At 41.3% G+C, this 19,683-nt stretch overlaps 1 protein-coding gene across 12 annotated transcripts in view; it reads right to left on the bottom strand.

The window, feature by feature from the left end:
• Window positions 1-2,066: 2,066 nt before the first annotated feature.
• Window positions 2,067-19,683, bottom strand: part of wnk2 (WNK lysine deficient protein kinase 2) — a 28,641-nt gene continuing 11,024 nt past the window's right edge. For 2 of the 12 annotated variants that reach the window (XM_061727173.1, XM_061727184.1), the window contains 20 exons: window positions 18,768-18,800; window positions 17,754-17,870; window positions 16,218-16,637; window positions 15,380-16,039; window positions 14,894-14,940; window positions 14,603-14,765; window positions 14,405-14,521; window positions 14,150-14,320; window positions 13,336-13,378; window positions 13,062-13,223; window positions 11,398-12,257; window positions 10,278-10,335; window positions 10,101-10,165; window positions 8,855-9,441; window positions 7,882-8,114; window positions 7,564-7,794; window positions 6,665-6,763; window positions 5,577-5,621; window positions 5,154-5,467; window positions 2,067-4,395 (listed from right to left, as the gene is read on the bottom strand). In XM_061727173.1, coding sequence (XP_061583157.1) covers window positions 4,093-4,395; window positions 5,154-5,467; window positions 5,577-5,621; window positions 6,665-6,763; window positions 7,564-7,794; window positions 7,882-8,114; window positions 8,855-9,441; window positions 10,101-10,165; window positions 10,278-10,335; window positions 11,398-12,257; window positions 13,062-13,223; window positions 13,336-13,378; window positions 14,150-14,320; window positions 14,405-14,521; window positions 14,603-14,765; window positions 14,894-14,940; window positions 15,380-16,039; window positions 16,218-16,637; window positions 17,754-17,870; window positions 18,768-18,800 — 4,728 coding nt within the window. In that variant the 3' untranslated portion in view covers window positions 2,067-4,092. Of the gene's footprint in view, window positions 4,396-5,153; window positions 5,468-5,576; window positions 5,622-6,664; window positions 6,764-7,563; window positions 8,115-8,854; window positions 9,442-10,100; window positions 10,166-10,277; window positions 10,336-11,397; window positions 12,258-13,061; window positions 13,224-13,335; window positions 13,379-14,149; window positions 14,321-14,404; window positions 14,522-14,602; window positions 14,766-14,893; window positions 14,941-15,379; window positions 16,040-16,217; window positions 16,638-17,753; window positions 17,871-18,767; window positions 18,801-19,683 lie in introns of those variants that run through there. The other 10 variants (XM_061727172.1, XM_061727182.1, XM_061727175.1 and 7 more) reach the window with 9 other exon arrangements.

Here is a 19,683-nt window from a genome sequence, read left to right as displayed (position 1 = left end):
TTATAATGTTAAACTGTTCAGATGTGGACATTGCCATATGGTAGCACTGTACCATTATTATTACCTATTTTCTATTGTACTGGGCATGTTGATGGCCAGTCCTTTCTGAATTGCATATGATTATATATTTGACACTTCTCTTCAGTCTACACAACGAAGGCAACAATGTGGATTCATTTCCACTATTTCTATACGGCAACATTTACAAAAAATAACTACAAAAATAATATTTTTTTTAAATGTCTCTTGATTATATTTACTTGGTCTATTTTATGTCAAAAAAACATCCCAAACATTTTTTTCCATGATGGTTGTGATTCCCTTCACATCTGCATCCAGTCTTGCATTATAATTCTTCAAAACTGTAGTTTGTCACTCACTGATCTTCAGTGTAAGTGAACAGAACCCAGAGAAAACCCACAGAAATCCGTTGCTTGAATAATGTCCTTTTAACTCAAAGGCCTCTATATAGTCATACACAATATTTCCCACTGGCTTACTCTGAATTTGCTGAAGAAGGTATTCTTGGGAATCTGGACAAGGAATTCTGTGTCCGTTGACTCCTCCATACTGCTGACATCAGGGATTTTGATGACAGTGTCATTAATGTGAGATCTATACGTGTTCCAGTCACCATGTACAAAAATGAAACAGATTAAAAGTTTAATCACAGCAGCTACTGTAAAAAACTGGAAAATAATAACGGTTGTCATTAAAACTTTAATAACGCAACAAGACTAGACTAGACCGGTGAGTTTTGCACATTACTGTATATGTTTCAAAAACACTTATTAAAAGGTCCTCAAAAGAAAGGTTATTACCTACGAAAGGTAGGCTTTGTGCTGCAGACTTCAGACCACCAGCTAGTTATGGAAAGAAGAATGAAGAAAAGAAGGGCCACATACATACAAACAACCAGACACACTCACACCTACGGGAAATTTAGAATCATCAATTAACCTAGTATGCATGTTTTTGGACTGTGGGAGGAAACCGGAGTACCCGGAAGGAACCCACGTAAGCACAGGGAGAACATGCAAACTCCACACAGAAAGACCCTGCCGGGCCTGGGAGTCGAACCGGGGACGTTCTTCTTGTTTCCGAAGCAAATAAAGTGTTCAACTCTGAAATATAAGGTTTAAAGGAGCCGTATGTAAGAATTGGCCAAAACTGGTACTGCAGTCACTTTCAAAATATTGTTGAGCGGCGTGTACCCTCCCCCTCCTCCCCCCGACCAGAGGTTGCCAGGTAGGCTGCAGAATGCAGCAGGAACGTAGGCTGCCATGGCTGCGATAATTAGAGCCGAGCTGGCAACCCGGATGCCGAAACAATACTGACTTGGTGATTGGGAGATAGGTGGAGGGTGGAGCTTCAGGCCAAAACAAAAAATAACAACATAAACATCAGTTGAGGGCTGCAACTCCTCTTTTTAAACTGGAATATCCTGGCTTGAGTTGTTGTCTGTGACATAAGTATTTGAAATGAACATGATTTTTAAATGTCTCTTGACATATCGGGGTCATTTTATGATTCGTTTTATTATTGCTCTTACCTACAGCTCCTTTAAGTCAGCAGCAACCCAAAGAATGAGACTTGATGCTTCAGTCCAGAGTGGCACCATGAAAGACAAAACAGTCTTTTAAACTCCAGCAAAGTCAGCATTCTTTTCTCCTTCAACCCACCCCTCCACACACACACACACACACACACACACACACACACACACACACACACACACACACACACACACACACACACAATGATGGCAGTACTCCTCTGTGGGTCTGGGTTTTCTCTGGACGCTCCAGTTTCCTCCCGTTTCCACAAAAAAAATCCACATGCAAAGGTCAGATACAGTAGCTAGCTGCTCAACTTAACCAGACACACACACACACACACACACACACACACACACACACACACACACACACACACACACCCCGCCTGCCATTTTAATTCCACAAAAGGCGACACCAGAAAAATTCCACCAGGTGGACTGCCACAATTGTGCCGAAAACATTGTAAATACATTTTTAAAAGTACACAACGAATAAAATATGTTGTCAAGCAAAAATTTATTTTTGATCTCTTCAAGTATGTACAGCTTCTTTGAGAGAGTATTGATCTGACAAGGTCAGGAAAGTGCTGGGAGAACAGGTGATACAGCAGGCGAAAGCAATAATACACAGAGCTTTCACAGCAAGCATTAAAGAGAATAAAGATCGATGCGTCGTAAAGCACAAAGAAAACAACTGCATAGGAGATGTTCTAAAAAAATGTCATCAAGGATGTTTGTCTTAAAGACAAACATTACATTTTAAGATATTGCCCTACTGCACACATGGAATGACTTCAAAATTCTGTTTAATCATAACACAGTGTACAACTTATTTGTGAAGACTGGTTAAATGTCTTTCCTGTCTCTGGAAATATATCATAAAATGTATCCTGATCATTGATAATGTAGCTTTTCGCATTTCTGGGACAATGTCATACTCTGAATCCTGATTCATAGCATCTGGAACATTGTGAGAAACCTTTTGAAATAATCTTTCTTGTAGCTTCCAAAACTATGAAGGATACAGTGACTGTAAAATGATTCTTACTACTCTGATTGTAGTAACACATCCGGTCCTCGATCCAATCCACAAATTGATTTAGAAGAATTGCAGAAATGGTCGAGACGTCAGTGAAAAGTGTTGTTTTTGTAGGATGTAAAATCAAGAGCACTGACGGAGGCCAGAATCTAAGAAATCTAACTTGAAAAGCCTACAATATTTGTACAAATTACATCTCTAGCAGGTTTAGCTTATCAGTAGCTCATAGTTTCCAAGTTCCTCTGTTGTCCTCACATCTGCAGCATTCAAGCCAACCAACAATTACCATAGTGATCCCTCAAAATCCACAAAGGCAACAATAAGTAAAGCTACGGATTGCATTAGTAGAGGTAAGGGATGATTACGATTTTAACTGGTATGTTGAGTCCTTCTGCCATCCTTGTCACTTGATTTCAATACCGACATCCTCCTGTGACTCTACACTTCAGCCTGTGCACCTTGGCAATAACCTTGCATCCAGCCAGGCTACAGTGCAGCTGTGGTCGAACAATCCCACAAGAGTATGACTTCAGCGAACAAAGAAAAGCCTACAGTGTGTGAATAATTAAATTCCCATTGGATTTTTTTTTTTTTTACAATCTTACGATGGTATTCAGTGACATTTTGTTTTCTAAATAAATGCATCTTAATCCACATTCATTGTTCAAACCACATAATTTATATGTAAAATATCCGGTTTCTGCTTTGAGTCTAAACGCTCCTTTTCAGAAAACTGAAACTGCAAGTCAAGGCACTCTCACAGGTGCTTTTGCACCTGAAGATAAAATTCAAGTTCATTCAAATCTCTTAAGGATATTTCAAGCGCTTGTGCTGGAAGCATTTCATTGATGAAGAATGAAAGTGATCCTTGGACTGATCTAAGAGAGCAGAGTAAAGCAACAGGTCCTAGTGACCAGGAGGTCAAGTCTTCACAGTGATGGCATGATAGAAGTTAATAAGGTGATGCATTAAGAAACAGCTGCAGCACCAACCTATTATCTAACGTTAACTGTACAAACACAGGGGCTATGTACACACCACCTAGAATATGTATATATATATATATATATATATATATATATACACATATATATAGAAATATATATTCATAGGGGGGACATAAGCAACACAAACATCAGCTATTTACATGAAGATAACATGAATGAACATTACATTATGTACATTCAATGAGTGGTAATGTACATCCTTAAACAACAACAGAAATCTACACTTTGAAGTCTGATTGTGTCAACTGTACACTTTAATAGTCCAAACCCACCATCGGCCACACTCAAGGGTAATTCACTGCAATAAGGACATGAGGTACTGTATGTTGACTCAAATAAAGCAAATAAGATAAAGAATGGAGAGGGGCATGTACATGTGGGTACATACATGCTGGCTGAATATATACAGAATATGCACATAAGATTGACTAAAACTATAGTTAGATATGTTTTTGGTAATAGAGTTGGAAGACACAATGCTACTCGGATTACAGAGTCCTCGCCTTGGGGTCGGTTAGCTGATGTAAAGATGCTGAATTGGGGCTGTGGGTATCCTGGGCTGAGGGCAAAGCAGGAAAGGCAAAGACTCCTGAAGGAACAGGAAAGATAAAGCCAGGCCACTGTTTCAGAGAGAGAGGAGAGGTCGCAGCTCTGAGCGGAGCAGGAGAATGGAGCTGATAAACGTAATGGGACCCTGGGGAGGGGCTGGAAATCCCTGCAGACCCAGGGCTGTCGGGCCACGACTGGGGCAGAGTACATGTCTCTGCACCCGGAGCCATCCACGCTGATGTCTGAAAAGATAACATAACAAAGAAAGATTATTGTGTCCTGAATTAAGCATAAGCAAGATGCTAAAAATGACTCATTTTATTGGTTTTAAAAATACAGTCCACAGGGAACCATGCTGTTTTAATCTATGCAGAATATAATTTCACATTGTTTTGCTGAAATAAGCAATTGTTCCCTAAAAAAAAAAAAAATTGATTGCGTTTAAAAAGCAAGAAATCAGTGGGTTCTCATCCTCTTTAGTCCATATGCCATGATGATTCCCAGAAGAAATATTCAATTTTGGTTAGTCAGATAATTTTATATTTAACCTCAGTCAGGTGCAAAAGGGATGCCACTGTGTTTGTGAATTTTGTTTGCTTATTTTTTTAAATCTTTTATAGATATAAAAGTCTAAAAATATATTTGGGAATGTTGTGACCGATGTTAAAAAGAACGGCCTTCCTGGAGTTATTTTCACTGCAGAATCAAGCTTGTTATGGGAGGCTTTATTGCAGCACTGCCTGAAGGCCTAAAGATCAAGCCGTTCACTAAGTATTTACAGCATTCTTCCATTTGATCATACTTTCCTCCGGTCCTCTGAATCTAATGATATTTATTACTATCATTGATGAAATCCACAAACTGCTGAAAAGCTCCCCCCCTTTACTGTTGAAAACAGCAACCTATCAGGGTATACGGTTTTTTCATACCCAGTCACATAATTGACATGTTGCCAGTCAACTTCAACTTTAATTTGCTAGAGAAATACCACGGAACTTACATCTGAAGAAATAGTAGGTTCTTCGAGTGTTTGAGATCCAACCTGATCCCACAGCTGCGGTCCATGGATACTCAGAGAGTTGGTATGCGGCCGGTGGGCGACTATCAGAACCTCCTGGGCCCAGTCGTCCATCAGTCGCTGCAAGTCTTCTGGCATGTTGCTTTCGCTGGAACTCATGGACGTGGCGGTTTTGTTGTTGCTGTTATTGGCTTGAGCTTGGGCCAGGCCAATCACAGGCTGATGGGGAGGCGGTGTCACACCACCAGGCATTTGCTGTGGCTGAGAGAACGCTCCTGACGCTGACGCTCCAGATCCTGTTAATGCACACATACAAACACCATGATGCCATGACTGGGAAGATTACTAGACTGATAGAAGCAGCATGATTTTTAAATAAATGAAAGACGCTGCAATTTTACATACTGGTGCCCCGCTCTTTACCGAGACAAAGCCGCTTCAGTGTTGACCCTGTGAGATTAGAAAAAAAGTAATTAACTCATAAATGATTGGAAACTGCCACCTCATCACATGAAATAATTGTACAGAAACAGGATGCAATGCAAAACAAAATACTGCCACAAAGAAAAGAGCAAACAAAAGCCACACTTAAATGGGCAGAAGGAGCAATTAGACCTCGAAAACATGGGAATTAATATATCAGAAACATAATAAGTGTTATGTCCAAGCTCATTTTTAGAATATTAGAAAATCAGAGACAGAAAAGAAGAGAGGGGGGAGAGGTTCAAGCTTGTAATGAACTATGCTGCATTTATGAGGTAAAGGGCACTTACAAGTAATGAAATGTGGATAAGCCACAGAATAGCGTACAAATTGGACACTGTGCACGACTTTCAGTCAGGCACACTTGAAGCGAATGCTCATTACGATTCATCTTGATCATTATTGCTGCTGCCTACCTAAAACAGGTCTCTCTTGTAAATGAGACCTTGGGTCTCAATGAGATTTTACCTGTTTAAATAAAGGTTAATAAAAAATAAAAATTAAATTCAAACCTCGGACTTCAGGTTCAAAAAATTTTCCAAAAAAGTCAGAATTACTGATTGCCATTGATATGTGTTTTTGCAAAGATCAATCAATTATTATTATCATTATTATTAGTCAGTTATTTATTTAACTATTTTTTTTAACTATAATTTATTATTTAATATGGACCGGAGTCTGAAATAATAATAATGAACTATTTTTTTTTTTTTTTGCTGTCTTTCTGAGAGAATTTGTGTACATTTACTTATTGACGCTGAAAAAAAAAAATACTTTAATAAACTCTATAATAGAAAAATTGTAAATGAATGATAATACTAAAAACGGGCGGGAAGAAATTACACCTGAAGGTTTTGACTAAGCATTATACGTCTGGAAAAGAAAATCTACACTCATAAAGATGAGGCGAAGCAAAAGAAAAGCTGGCAATGTTGCAGAAAAGTCTGGGGAAGATAAAAAGTATGGAGTACAAAAAAGTGAAGCTATATGGGAAGAAAAGAGATACAAACAGATAGACAAAGACACAGGCCCACTGAGAAATCTAGCTCTCGGCTTGCTACTGGATTTATAGGTCGCTCTCTCAGATGGTTGAGGGTAATTAGACCAGCCTGTAGAGGAGCACAATTAAGGGAAGAAGATAAGAAATGAAAAGTACACAATATAATCAATCAATGAAAAGACCACCAAGTGTGTGTGTGGTGTTGTTGTTGTTGTTTTGACAGCTTGGTATTAGGGCTGGGCGATATATCGAGATTTTAATATATATTGATATATTTTCAAACACGATATGGTACGAGACAATATCGTTTATATCGATTTAAAAAAAAAAAAAAAAAAAAAAAAATTTTTTTTTTTTTAATGATTTTGATATAGCTTATTTTGTGACAAATTGACTTGAATGTTTTATTTGAGATTTGCACAAATGTTTTGTTATTTGCACAACTGTCAACCTCAGTGGAAAAGTCTGCCTGTTACTTTCTACATTGTATTAATTGCACAGTGTATTTTAATTTAATTGTTATGCAGGAAAGGGATATTTGTTTTATTCAAGAAGCATTTTTATTCTATATATGCAGGCAGTTTATTTTTATTTCATTTGTTTTATACATTTTGATATTGTGCAGATCTCTGTTAATAAAGGTACCTGTGTGACATTTGGCACGAGGCTTTGTATTAAAACTGACTGTTTTTTTAAGGGTTAGCCTCAGAAAAAAATGAAGCTAACAGAGATGCTATGCAATAATGCTTTGGGGGAAACCCCAATTAAGGCACAGAAAAAATATCGAGATATATATCGAGTATCGCCATTTAGCTAGAAAATATCGAGATATGACTTTTGGTCCATATCGCCCAGCCCTACTTGGTATGAAGCCTCAGGTTATTTTGTTGTGTACTGAAGCTCTTGTACCTTGTGCAGGTGGTGCTTGTGTGCCAGTGCCGTCTCCATGCAGTCCAGCGTAGATATTGTCTGAGGACAGTGACCCTTTGAGGGAACAGGGCTGCTGAGTCTGCACGGGCTCCGAGGTGGAGCTGGGCAGGTGGCTAGTGCACGACCGTGCCCTGCTGTGAGTGGGGAAAGGTACTTTGGCTGGAGAGCCATTTAAACTCACTGTGGGCTCACCTGTAGTCGGAGCAGCACCTGAGGACACACAAGCATGAGGATAGCGTCCCTTTTTACCCTTGCTGAAAATGTGACAATACTGGAGGTTCTGAATAGGAGCCGTACCAGATCTGCTGGAATCACTGGTTTTTGTCGTGACATTTCTGAATTGTTGAACTAGGGGGCTGAGAAGTTTCCCAGGCTTCAGCTTGTGCCGGCTCGACCTCTTTCGACGGCTCGTATGCGGCGCCACATGTGAGAGACCAACACCTGGAGGAGGAGGTTTGCCAAGTCTGCGATACAGCAGCTCCACTTCCCCTCGGTGGTGGGCCTGCAGCTCTGAGATCTCCCTCAGATGTCTAAAAGGACAGAGAGAAGAAAATATTCATAGCTTTTGAGGTAAATTAGGGCTGGGCGATATGGACCAAAAGTCATATCTCGATATTTTCTAGCTAAATGGCGATACTCGATATATATCTCGATATTTTTTCTGTGCCTTAATTGGGGTTTCCCCCAAAGCTGCTCTCTGTTAGCTTCATTTTTTTCTGAGGCAAACCCTTAAAAAAACTGTCAGTTTTAATACAAAGCCTCGTGCCAAATGTCACACAGGTTCCTTTATTAACAGAGGTCTGCACAATATCAAAATGTATAAAACAAATGAAATAAAAATAAACTGCCTGCATATATAGAATAAAAATGCTTCTTGAATAAAATAAAACAAATATCCCTTTCCTGCATAACAATTAAATTAAAATACACTGTGCAATTAATACAATGTAGACAGTAACAGGCAGACTTTTCCACTGAGGTTGACAGTTGTGCAAATAACAAAACATTTGTGCAAATCTCAAATAAAACATTCAAGTCAATTTGTCACAAAATAAGCTATATCAAAATCCTTAAAAAAAAATGTAAAAAAAAAAAAAAATTTAATTATTTTTTTTTTTTTTAAATCGATATAAACGATATTGTCTCATACCATATCGTGTTTGAAAATATATCGATATATATTAAAATCTCGATATATCGCCCAGCCCTAAGGTAAATGAGATAAAATATTAATTCTCGGACACTTCACAAGGCAGAAGGCCGAGCTTACTTCTCTCTGAGTCGCTGTAGTTCCTTCTTTATGTCCGAGTCCTCCATCTCTGAGTCGTTATCGCTGCTAGCATAGGCAGAGCCGTGCACACCTCCATGCCTGCTTGGTGAGTCTGAGCTCTGAACGCTGCTGCTGCGGCCGGTACGCCGGAGAAAGGCCACCGCCCTCTTCATGAGGTCACTTCCTCTACGCTCGGAGCGAGAGCGTTGCGACGGAGTGGCAGGAGCCAGCTTTGCAGGGCTGCTCTCTGCCCCCGAGTCTGAGGAGAGGAAGCGAGCATGCACCGTGACGTCCACAGGAACAGAATTTGAGGTCAGGGCACGAGGCATAGACGCCCTCTTGGTCACAGGAGGCAGCGTGTCCAGGTAGAAATCAGGCGGGGCAGAGTAGCGGCTGCAGCGTGTCCTCTGCGTGATGTCGTCTTCAGTGCTCACCACAGAAAAGCGACCGATTGTGGTGGAAGTAGCCATGGCCTCGGCCTGAACGTGGTCGCCAGGATATCCAACTGCTGCAGGAGAGGGAGCCCTGCTCCAGCTCCTTTGCTTCACATCTCGTCTGGTGGCGACTTCAGGGGGAACGCAAGTAATCTGGCAAAAAGAAGGAAGAGACTGAATATTCTGACAATACTGTGTGTTGTATGATGGGCGACAGTAGAGTCAACTCAGTGAGAGCTTTCATTTTTTATTCTTTCTAGTGAAAAACAAATCGGGGGGGGGGGGCTGGGGGGGGGCAAAGAAATCTCAAATATGGGGGAATCATTGATCAATTGTAGGGAGTTTTATAGAAGATTTAAAAGTCTCGCCTAAATTATTGAGATATGCTGCTCAGGAGTATGCATGTTCTAGAATACAAGACGCTTTTGTCAGGACAAAAGCACCAAAAATAGATCAAGACACTGCTCAAAAAGTACCAAAGATATCCAGCTAAATGATGGATAATATTAGTTTCCCATAGAAACCAACAGAAAAAGGAATGGAAAATTATTTGAACAAAGAAAAATACTAGAGGAGAGAAATGTAATTGCATTTAACCCACAGCATTTAATTACTTACAAAAAGACCTTTTTTGAATTGCATTTCATTCGTCTACAGCAGCAAATCATGTATTACTGAATTAAGTTTGTTCTAATGTGCTTTTATTGACAAAGCTTTCCCAAGAATGTACGTGGAAAAATAACAAATCTGAGGTGAGTAAATAAACTGGTTCAAGTCTCATGGATGCGGTCAGATCTGTCGCTCTTCCATACCTTAAATCGACCTCTTGTTCCAGAGCAGGAGGCAGAGTGAGGAACGTGTCTTCTCGACAGGGAAGCTGTAGGGAAATTTCCAGAACACAAAAAAACAAAACAATGAACTACCATCAATTTCAGTTGGAAAATATCAATACTGAATGTGTTAGATTGATTAGTGCACGCTGTACGTACCACACACGGCTGAGTCACTCAGTGTGCTCAAACTATCCATTCTCTCAGGAATTTGAGGCTTATGGAAGCAACCGAGCAAGAGATGAACCAAAATGAGACCAGATGTACAATTCAAACAAGTAATTACCGTAGGAGTAAAACGTTACGATGGTTCATGGGCACACTTGTTCTACATTTCCTCTAAGTAGGGATGGGTGATATTTTACCGTTCACGATAAACCGTCAATAAAATTCCCCACGGTAAGAATTTGCCATCTCACGGTAAAAACGATAAATTGAGGAAATGAGAAAGAAAGAAAGAAAGAAAGAAAGAAAGAAAGAAAGAAAGAAAGAAAGAAAGAAAGAAAGAAAGAAAGAAAGAAAGAAAGAAAGAAAGAAACGACTATCGTTATTGGGATAAATGCCAAAAAGAAAGAAAGAAAGAAAGAAAGAAAGAAAGAAAGAAAGAAAGAAAGAAAGAAAGAAAACGACTATCGTTATTGGGATAAATGCCAGAAAGAAAGAAAGAAAGAAAGAAAGAAAGAAAGAAAGAAAGAAAGAAAGAAAGAAAGAAAGAAAGAAAGAAAGAAAGAAAGAAAGAAAGAAAACGACTATCGTTATTGGGATAAATGCCAGAAAGAAAGAAAGAAAGAAAGAAAGAAAGAAAGAAAGAAAGAAAGAAAGAAAGAAAGAAAGAAAGAAAGAAAGAAAGAAAGAAAGAAAGAAAGAAACGACTATCGTTATTGGGATAAATGCCAGAAAAAAAGAAAGAAAGAAGGAAAGAAAGAAAGAAAGAAAGAAAGAAAGAAAGAAAGAAAGAAAGAAAGAAAGAAAGAAAGAAAGAAAGAAAGAAAGAAAGAAAGAAAGAAAGAAAGAAAGAAAGAAAGAAAGAAAGAAAGAAAGAAAGAAAGAAAGAAAGATTCCCGTTGATGACACTTTTTGTATTGGTATTTTTTTTATCGTTATTGGGATAAATGCCAGAAATTATCGTGATACATTTTTTTGTCCATACCGCCCATCCCTACCTCTAAGCACTGTAAATGTATTCCTACGTACCACCTGTGTCTGTGGCTGTGTACTGAGCAAAATATTTAGAAGCAGCAATGATGTACTTTACTGAAGTCAGGATTATTTGACTCACCAACTGTTCTCCTGGCCGGTAGCGTCCCTCCCCTATGGGCCCTGGAGTGCTGTTTCCTGAACCCCCCGCTGCGCTGTCTGGACCAGGAGGAGACTGGATGTACTCAGTTCCAGATCCTGGCGTCTCCGCGGCACTTCCTGACGGATACATCGGAGCATATTCCTGGTAGAGCAAGTTCCTCAGTTTTTCATCCAGAGTTTTTATAGTGCTGTCTACAAAGCCTCCGCGGCTCAGCCGTCCTTCACTATCCGACTCACTGGGGCCCGCACCGTGCTGGGAAGGCGCTGGACTTTGAGGCAGAGAGGGAACCTTGGTCCCCGCCACTGTGGAGAAAGGTTGGTGGAGCACCACGGGCTGCTGTGGCCGCTCGCCGTGCACCGCGGAGGCAAACGACACGGGCGGCTGCTCTTTGGCTGAACCGGGCTCCTGTGGCGGAAGAGGACCAAGAGGAGACCCCATATGTGAGCCACTCACATCCAGAGACAGGGGCATGACGAGAGGACAGCAGGGCATCTCGTCCGTGATGGAAACAGGGCGTGTCAATTCGGGCATTTGTCGAGCCGCGTGAGTCGGGGAGATGGTGCTCTGAGGGGATCCCTTTGAATTTTCCACTGGGTAAGACGTATGCGGGGACGATGGGGGCAGAGCCTGAGCTCTGGTTGGTTGGGCTTGATGAACGCTAGGCTGCATCTGTTCCACTGATGGCACTGACTGGAGCGTTGGGGGCGCAGACACAGGAGGGGACAGAGTGGCCAGGAGGAGTGGGTCTGTGTTGGACATTATTGGGGGACTACAGAATCCATAAACATCATAAGAGAATCCTCCACTTCCGCCAGACATTGTCGAAGATGACCCCTCTTCTGTGCGAGAAAAATGACACATTATACATGGATGGAACATATTACTAGGCCTGTGTTGAAAAGATTGATTCTCTGATTTTAAATCGATTCTCATATTAATTCCTAAAAATTGATTCATATGTCTAAAGATCGATTTAGAAAAAAAAAAAAAAAAAAAATTTTTTTTTTTTTCATCATTACATTACAACTTTTGGTACTTTTTTGTTTATGCCCAAAAAAGGAATATTTTGTTGGACACGAGAATAACAGGTGCCATGTTTTTGCCTTTAAATATTAAAAAAAAAAAAAAATTTAAATATGTTTAAAGGTATGAAAACATTCAAGTTTTCAGTTATAATTGCATAAATTGTCTATATTTATTTGCTTTATATACTGTCTTGGGGTTACATTCGCATAAATGTTAAAAACCAAATTCTCATAAATGGGGAAAAAATATTTATAGTGATTTCTTTCGTCCCCTGTTTCCTCCCTGGATCTGTTTGATAATTCTGACCCATGATGTTTCTGAAAGCAGTTCTATCAGCATTCTGGGAGCTGATTGGTCCTTACAGCATCATTAGCTGCAATACTCGCTGTTGAATCTCAATATAATACTAGTATTAATATGTTGCATAACTAGACAGTCATATAATTCATGCAACAGCTGAAAAAAAAAATCGGATCAAATCGAATTGGATCGAATCAAATCTTGATAATCGATTCTGAATCTTAAGAATCGGAATCGAATCGATTCTTGATATTTGAATCGATCCCCAGCCCTACATATTACAGGAAACATTGTAGAAAACAACAAAAAAGTATCACCTCTGGATGTGGAAGGCCTTGCGGGGATGTTGTCAGCAGGCTGGGTGGTGGCAGAGCTCCCGGGGGACTGAGTAGCTGTCCCATCAGAGGGGGTGTCCTGACTGGACCGGGGCGTCTCCTCCACAGGACATATTATGAACCATCTCTTTCCTGTGTGGAGAACTTCAATCCAGTGGTGCAGAATAAAACCAAAAAGGTTCATAAAAAATAATAAATGTGAATGCAGAAATTGCTTGCCAGACATGCGTATGGACTCTTTTCTGAAAGAGCTTACCGTTCTGCTGGTAGACAGGCTGAGGAGCTCCAGACTGCTGATTCTGCAGGGACATTTACAGATGTTAGTCTGTCTCCATTTATGTGTAGACACACACCGCGCATTCATACAGCCAGAGCCGTCTGGGAGATTTGCGAGGCCCTGTGCGAAATGGCCGGGGGGGGCCCTCGTGCGTGAGCGTAGCGAGCAAAATTTTGGGGTTTTTCAGGTCGGATCGGGTGTCTTTATGCGCAATTTTAACTCTCCAATTAGCAAAATACTGGATACCTTCCCCTGCCTCATCATCATTTGGCTTGCCTCGACGCGGGGCCCCACGGCTGCTTGTGATTTTTGTAACAAATTTATCAAACAAGCCTTTCAGAAAGGCAATAAACTCTTCCATTTTCTTTTGTTTTTTTCTTTTTTCATTCCCTGATGGAAATTTCCTAAATCTGTCTCGTTCTCTCGACATTGTGTGACAGTTTGTTCCACACTCCACCCGTCCGGATCAGAGCACCTTGTGTCTGCGCTTGGTCTGACGCAGTTGTATGGAACAACAGACATCAATCAGCAAGCACATCATTGCAAATATATTTATTGATATGCACAGACTAGTACACATTTAGGTCTGTAATGGAACGTGACTGTTGATATTTATAAGGGAAAAAAGAAAAAAAAAAAAGAAAAAAAAAATTTGGAAAAAAATTTGAAAAAAACAAAAACAAAAAAAAAACGCCATAGCACGAGGCCCCTTGGGGCGCGAGGCCCCGTGCGGTTGCACGGTTCACACACCCCTTGCGGCGGCCCTGCATACAGCTATCTAACGAGTTCTTACCTCTCCGATTAGCCCCTCAGACATCTGGTTTTGTCGAGGACTGCAACTCAAAGTGGAGCTCTTTTCACCCTCCATGTCTTCATTCAGCATGTCTTCAGCTTTGTCCACGATGTCCTTTAGTTGGTCAATGAAGACCTCCTTCTCTAACAACAGGATAAACCCATTCTCCACCTGGAAACAGTTTTAAAGATGTTCAATAACGACAGTAGAGACAGATAAAAATCTCTAAATTATATAAAAAAGGGCTTAACTAACCATGTAAGTGGCAATTTCCTCTGGAGCATCTCCGTCCAGATCAAATTTAAACGTCACCATTTTGTGATTGTGCGTCTCCAGCTGGCATTCGACCATTTTATCGCCGGTGTTACAAACCTGAGACGGAGGAGTTGCAGGAGTTACATCTAGTGGTGTTTAAGAACTTTTTTTTTTGTGATAAATTTTACCAAGACTCACATTGAGCATGTTCAGTTTGGGCTTGCTGGTCTTTTCTTGCCGGGAACGTGTGCGGGCGGACTTGCGGTGGTGTTTTCGGGGTTTTCCATCGCCTTTGCTGGTACTAACCAAACTGTCATAACCATCACTTGTTTCCTTCCCAGATGCTACATCAGAGTTGACGCTGTTGAAAGGAAATATGTAAAGGTTTTAACCCCTGTAGAGCGGCATAATACAAGTTCTTAAATAGATAAACCAAATGGGTTAAACTGAATCAGGAAAGAGTTTGAGGTTAAGAAACGATGCACGCACCTGTCATAGACAAAACTGGATAATATTGGTTTATCACGAAGCATGTCCTGAAAACACATTGAAGGAAAAGGATTAGTTGTATTTCTAAATGTGAATTTGCTATTTACTTCTTCCACCATCCACTCAAGACTGCTGCTCTGCTCTTTTATCTTTCATGAACAATAGATTAGCCTTTATTTTTATGATAATTATTCTTTTAATTTTTAGTAATAGGACTGTCAAAGTAACAGTATGATAAAACCATCTGCTTCCCTATGACAATAAAGACTCTTGATCCTGATTGTTGGTTCTGTAAATGACATTTTTTACTTTAAGTAGTTTTAGAGTTTACGTGTGCTGCTTGCTGAGTGTGTTTTAAAAGTAATGATGAGCAGTCAATGATGCAAAGAGGATTTTCTTGAAGCAGTGGACATTTTGGGGGGATTTGCAAATATGCATAAATGAGTATTACTGTCAAAAATGTACAAGCTTTGGCTTTATCCATACCTCCAGACTGGGCTCCTGTTGAAGGGCGCTAGAGACAGATGCCGTCTCCACGTTTTGCTGAGTGTTAACCAAGCTGGCACACTGAGGCACTGAGACTGTTGTCTGGGTGCCAGCAGGCTGCAGAACTGGAGCTGTGACTGAAGCTGCGACAGGAGCTGCAGACTGAATCGCTGCTGGCAGGTTAACAGGGACTGGGCCAGATACCAAACCAGGGGCAGAGATTTGGGATTTATCCATGACAGAGGCCGCGTCTGGGCTCATGGAGGAGACCATTGTTAGCTCCACAGTGAGGACAGATACTGGCGCTGGAACTGGGGCTGAGGCTGGAGCTGGGACTGCTGTCGAATCTTGCACTGGGACTGAAGGTGACGGTTTCAGAAGTGCTGGGATTGGAGTTTGAGGCATGGATGCTTGAGCTTGAGCTGATACTGGGACCAGAGGTTGGTTTTGTGCTCGCGCATGAGCTGGGGCTTGTGCTGGAGCTTGAGGTTCAACTTGAACTCCTGCTGAAACTGAGACTGAAGCTGGGGCCGGGCCTGGAGCTGATGTCGCAGGGGCTGCAGAGAAGTCCATGCATGCTGCATTTGTTTCAGCATCTGCTCCACGTCCCCAGAGCGGAATCTGACCAACAGGAGGGAGAGTCCCATGTGAAGCTATCACCTGTAACAGAAAAATGAGACAAAATACATTTTAGAAGTTTAGTCAGTTTATCTTTACTTCTGAATCTCCAAGGACATGCCCTGCGTGCATTACAACAATGCTACAGACACACTGCCACCTTGAAATACAGACATTTCAAGACTGAACCATTACAGTGAAAACTGTGTCAAATATTCACCTGGACAGGCTGTTCAGTCAGTTCCTGCTCAGGGTAGGGGACAGGGAATGGGGTGGGTTGTACCTGAGAGAAAGGTAAGGGATGGGTGGAATGGATGCTACCGAGGTTTGTCTGCGATGCAGAAAGACTACCCTGCTGCAGTGTCACTGCAGGGGACGTGGCCATGGCAAGAAGAGGAACAGGGAATACCCCACTGGGCACCTGCTGTGGTGTGGACAGAGGAGTCTGAGGGGTACCAAGAGTAGCTACGGATGGCAGGCCAACGTGAGGGGTCAGATGGAGGGAGGGAAGGTGGGGTGACCGTGAATAGTAGGAGCTACGCATAGGATGGTCACTACTGTAGGCAGACATCAGTGGAGCTGGGGAGAAGGTTGGGGGCATGTGGCCCCCTGTGTGAATAACAGGGTATGGTGAGGGAAACTGGGAAAGAACAAGGGAAAATGGAATAAAATGAACAAGGTCAGCCAGTCAATAAATAAGACATTCACAGGCCCATTGTGTATCACTCAACCCTGCAACCCTGGAACAATTTATAGGACATGTCTTTTAATTGTCTTAAAGGCATAGTCCTTGATTTTAGAGAGCTAGCAAGATTTGAAAGTGGCACCTCCTCTAAGCCCCACCAACCTCCTCCCCCTCCCGTCAGCGCTCCGTCCAAAGCCACGCCCCCACAAACTTTGGGGAACACGCATTTGCAGGAGTCGAGTTTTTCCAGGACATTTTGGACAGCATATTTTCCACCCAAACGTGCATCCTGCCCACCGGCGTCCCCCTCCCGGCAAGAGCGGAGAGCGGGTGTCGGTGCGCTGCAGGCTCTAGAGCCACGGCTACGCCGTAGCCTACGCCGTAGCCTACGCCGTAGCCTACGGCGTACCCTACGCCGTAGGCTACGGCGGACCGAATGAAACGGATTGGTTAGAGTTTTTACAGGATTAAAGTTGGGAGGGGGAGGAGGGGGCGGGGCTTAGAGGAGGTGCCACTTTCAAATCTTGCTAGCTGTCCAACATCAAGGACTATACCTTTAAGGCTGGATTATGGTTCTGTGTTAAATTGACGCCGAGCGTGCGCCGCAATGAGCACCCCACGGCGCACGCCACGCCGTGCCTGACGTGCACCTCCCAAAAATTGTAACTACGCGTCAAGAGATCGCAGACCACGCAGACCGAGAGGGCTGTGATTGGTTTGCTCGGTAGCAACGCATTTCCAGTTCCGGTTCGTGAAGCAGTCGTGAACTTTCAGCGCTCTTTTCTTCGTGTGTGTGTGATTTTTTTTGTTTTGGTTTTTTGCTCAATAATTGTCCTTATCTCTTAGATTCACTGTGACCGGAAAAGTCGGATAAACCATTCAGGAAAAGAACGCACCCCCCTAGCGCTCGCGGGGGTATTGCACCGCAGCGAAATGGAGTGACAGAGAAATCCGAAGGGTTCACGACGGCGTCACGGCAGCGGCGTGTGATCTGCGTTGGTGTAGCGCAGAACCATAATCCAGGCTTAAGACTATCTTTTTTTTTGTCGTTTAAATGGTGCCACAACACACCTGTGTGCTGATCTGCAGGGGCAGGATTGGGGCAGGAGTGCAGGAGACTGAGTGTGGGAAACTCAGGGATGTATCAGGAGGACTCAGGTGTGATGGAAGCTGGTCAGCAGATAGCAACTATGGAAGAAAATCAATTGTTCTTAACAATAAAAGTATGGGTTTTTCATTGGATGCCATCTAGAGCAAAATAACTGTTAAACTGACAAGATCTTCCTAAATTAAGTGTATTCTGGAGAGAGGTATTTGATGCCCTCAAAGAGGTTTTTCTACAGGATATCCCACAAGACCCCACAGTGGCACTGCTGGGAGTAATACCCAAAAGCCTGGACGGGAGGGCCAAGAAATACCTTTTAAGTATATTATTTACTGCAGCCTTGAAGTGCATAACCATTAGATGGCTGAAACCAGACCCTCCCACATACAATATATGGATCCAAAAAGTATGGGATCTCTATCAAATGGAGCAAATCACCTACTCATTAAGGCTCCAAAAATCCACCTTTATTAAGCGGTGGAGCCCTGTCATGGCTTTATTAATACAATGAGGTCTATTACCCAATGTTGCTCGGCCCACCTGCCTAATTCTTACTGTATTCCCTCTATACACAGATTTTATACACATGCCAATTTTTCCTAGAGTAAATATGGTGCCTGCTTTCTATACACACCGTTGTACCTTGGAGTGGACAATTATTATTATTGACTTTACTATTTTTTCTTTTTTTTAATTTATGGGTTTGTTATTATATACGTATATTTTGGAGTGAATAACTATGTTGTTGTTTTCTCTTGTTTTATTTGCTTAATACTTAAGTATAATGTGTACAGATCTTGTATGCAGCTGAAAAAGGGAAAAAGAAAGAAGAAAATGTATGTGGTGTATTGTTGTTGAAAACTAAATAAAAATTAAGTTCCAAAAAAAAAACTGACAAGATCTACAAAGTACACTGGAACAAGTCAGCTGGTAGGCAGGTCAACTTTGACAATATGTAGTTTGCATGTGTGCTGCTGTACCTGGGGCGGGGCAGCAGCTGGTTGGAGATGGTGCTACAGGGAGGAAAACACAAACCACCTGAATAAACATTCTCATATAAATGCTCATACACAGTACATATAGTAACCAACACATACAGCACTATACAACACCACAGTAAAGTAAACATTTACTCAAACAACACTGACTGCCTGAGATGTGTTGGATGGCTTCTACATTTTTTGGCCTTCAAATTTTTGCTTATTTATATCTCTCCATAGGCTTGGCCAGAGGTGTCAAAAGTATTGACATTCATTACTCAGGTAGAAGTATAGATACTAGAGTTTAAAAATACTCCTGTAGAATTTGAAGTATCAACTCAAGTTCTTTACTCAAGTAAAAGTATAAAAGTACTGGTTTCAAAACTACTTAAAGTATAAAAGTAAAAGTAATATAAGGGGGGAAAAGCCATTAAGGACAAAAGCCATTGAAAATGAATGCATCTTAGTATAATGCAAATATATTAAAGAACCATATATGTGTACTATTGAGCATTAACATGTGTTTCAGAGAGCAGAAGATATGATGACTAGTTGCCTATAAGTATTGTAATGGTCCAAAAAGTTCAGAGGCATGTTATCATTTATCCTAACCTTTATTGGAATGTACATCCAAGTTTAGTTGCAGGAATCTGAGGGAACGAATGTAAGAACAAAACTGGACAAGAACATCTGAAACAACCACAACCAAATTCACTCTATCCGGATGGCGCAATTTAATTTAAATTTAAAGGCCGAAATGAAATAGAGTAACGAAGCTGTTTTTAAAATGTAAGGAGTAAAAAGTACAGATAATTGCGTGAAAATGTAAGGAGTAAAAGTAAAAAGTCGTCTGAAAAATAATTACTCCAGTGAAGTATAGATAACCAAAATTTCTACTTAAGTAAGGTAACAAAGT

This window comes from Cololabis saira, chromosome 8, assembly GCF_033807715.1.
Source record: "Cololabis saira isolate AMF1-May2022 chromosome 8, fColSai1.1, whole genome shotgun sequence".
NCBI lineage: Eukaryota > Metazoa > Chordata > Actinopteri > Beloniformes > Belonidae > Cololabis > Cololabis saira.
This window is presented reverse-complemented; position numbering and strand designations above follow the sequence as displayed.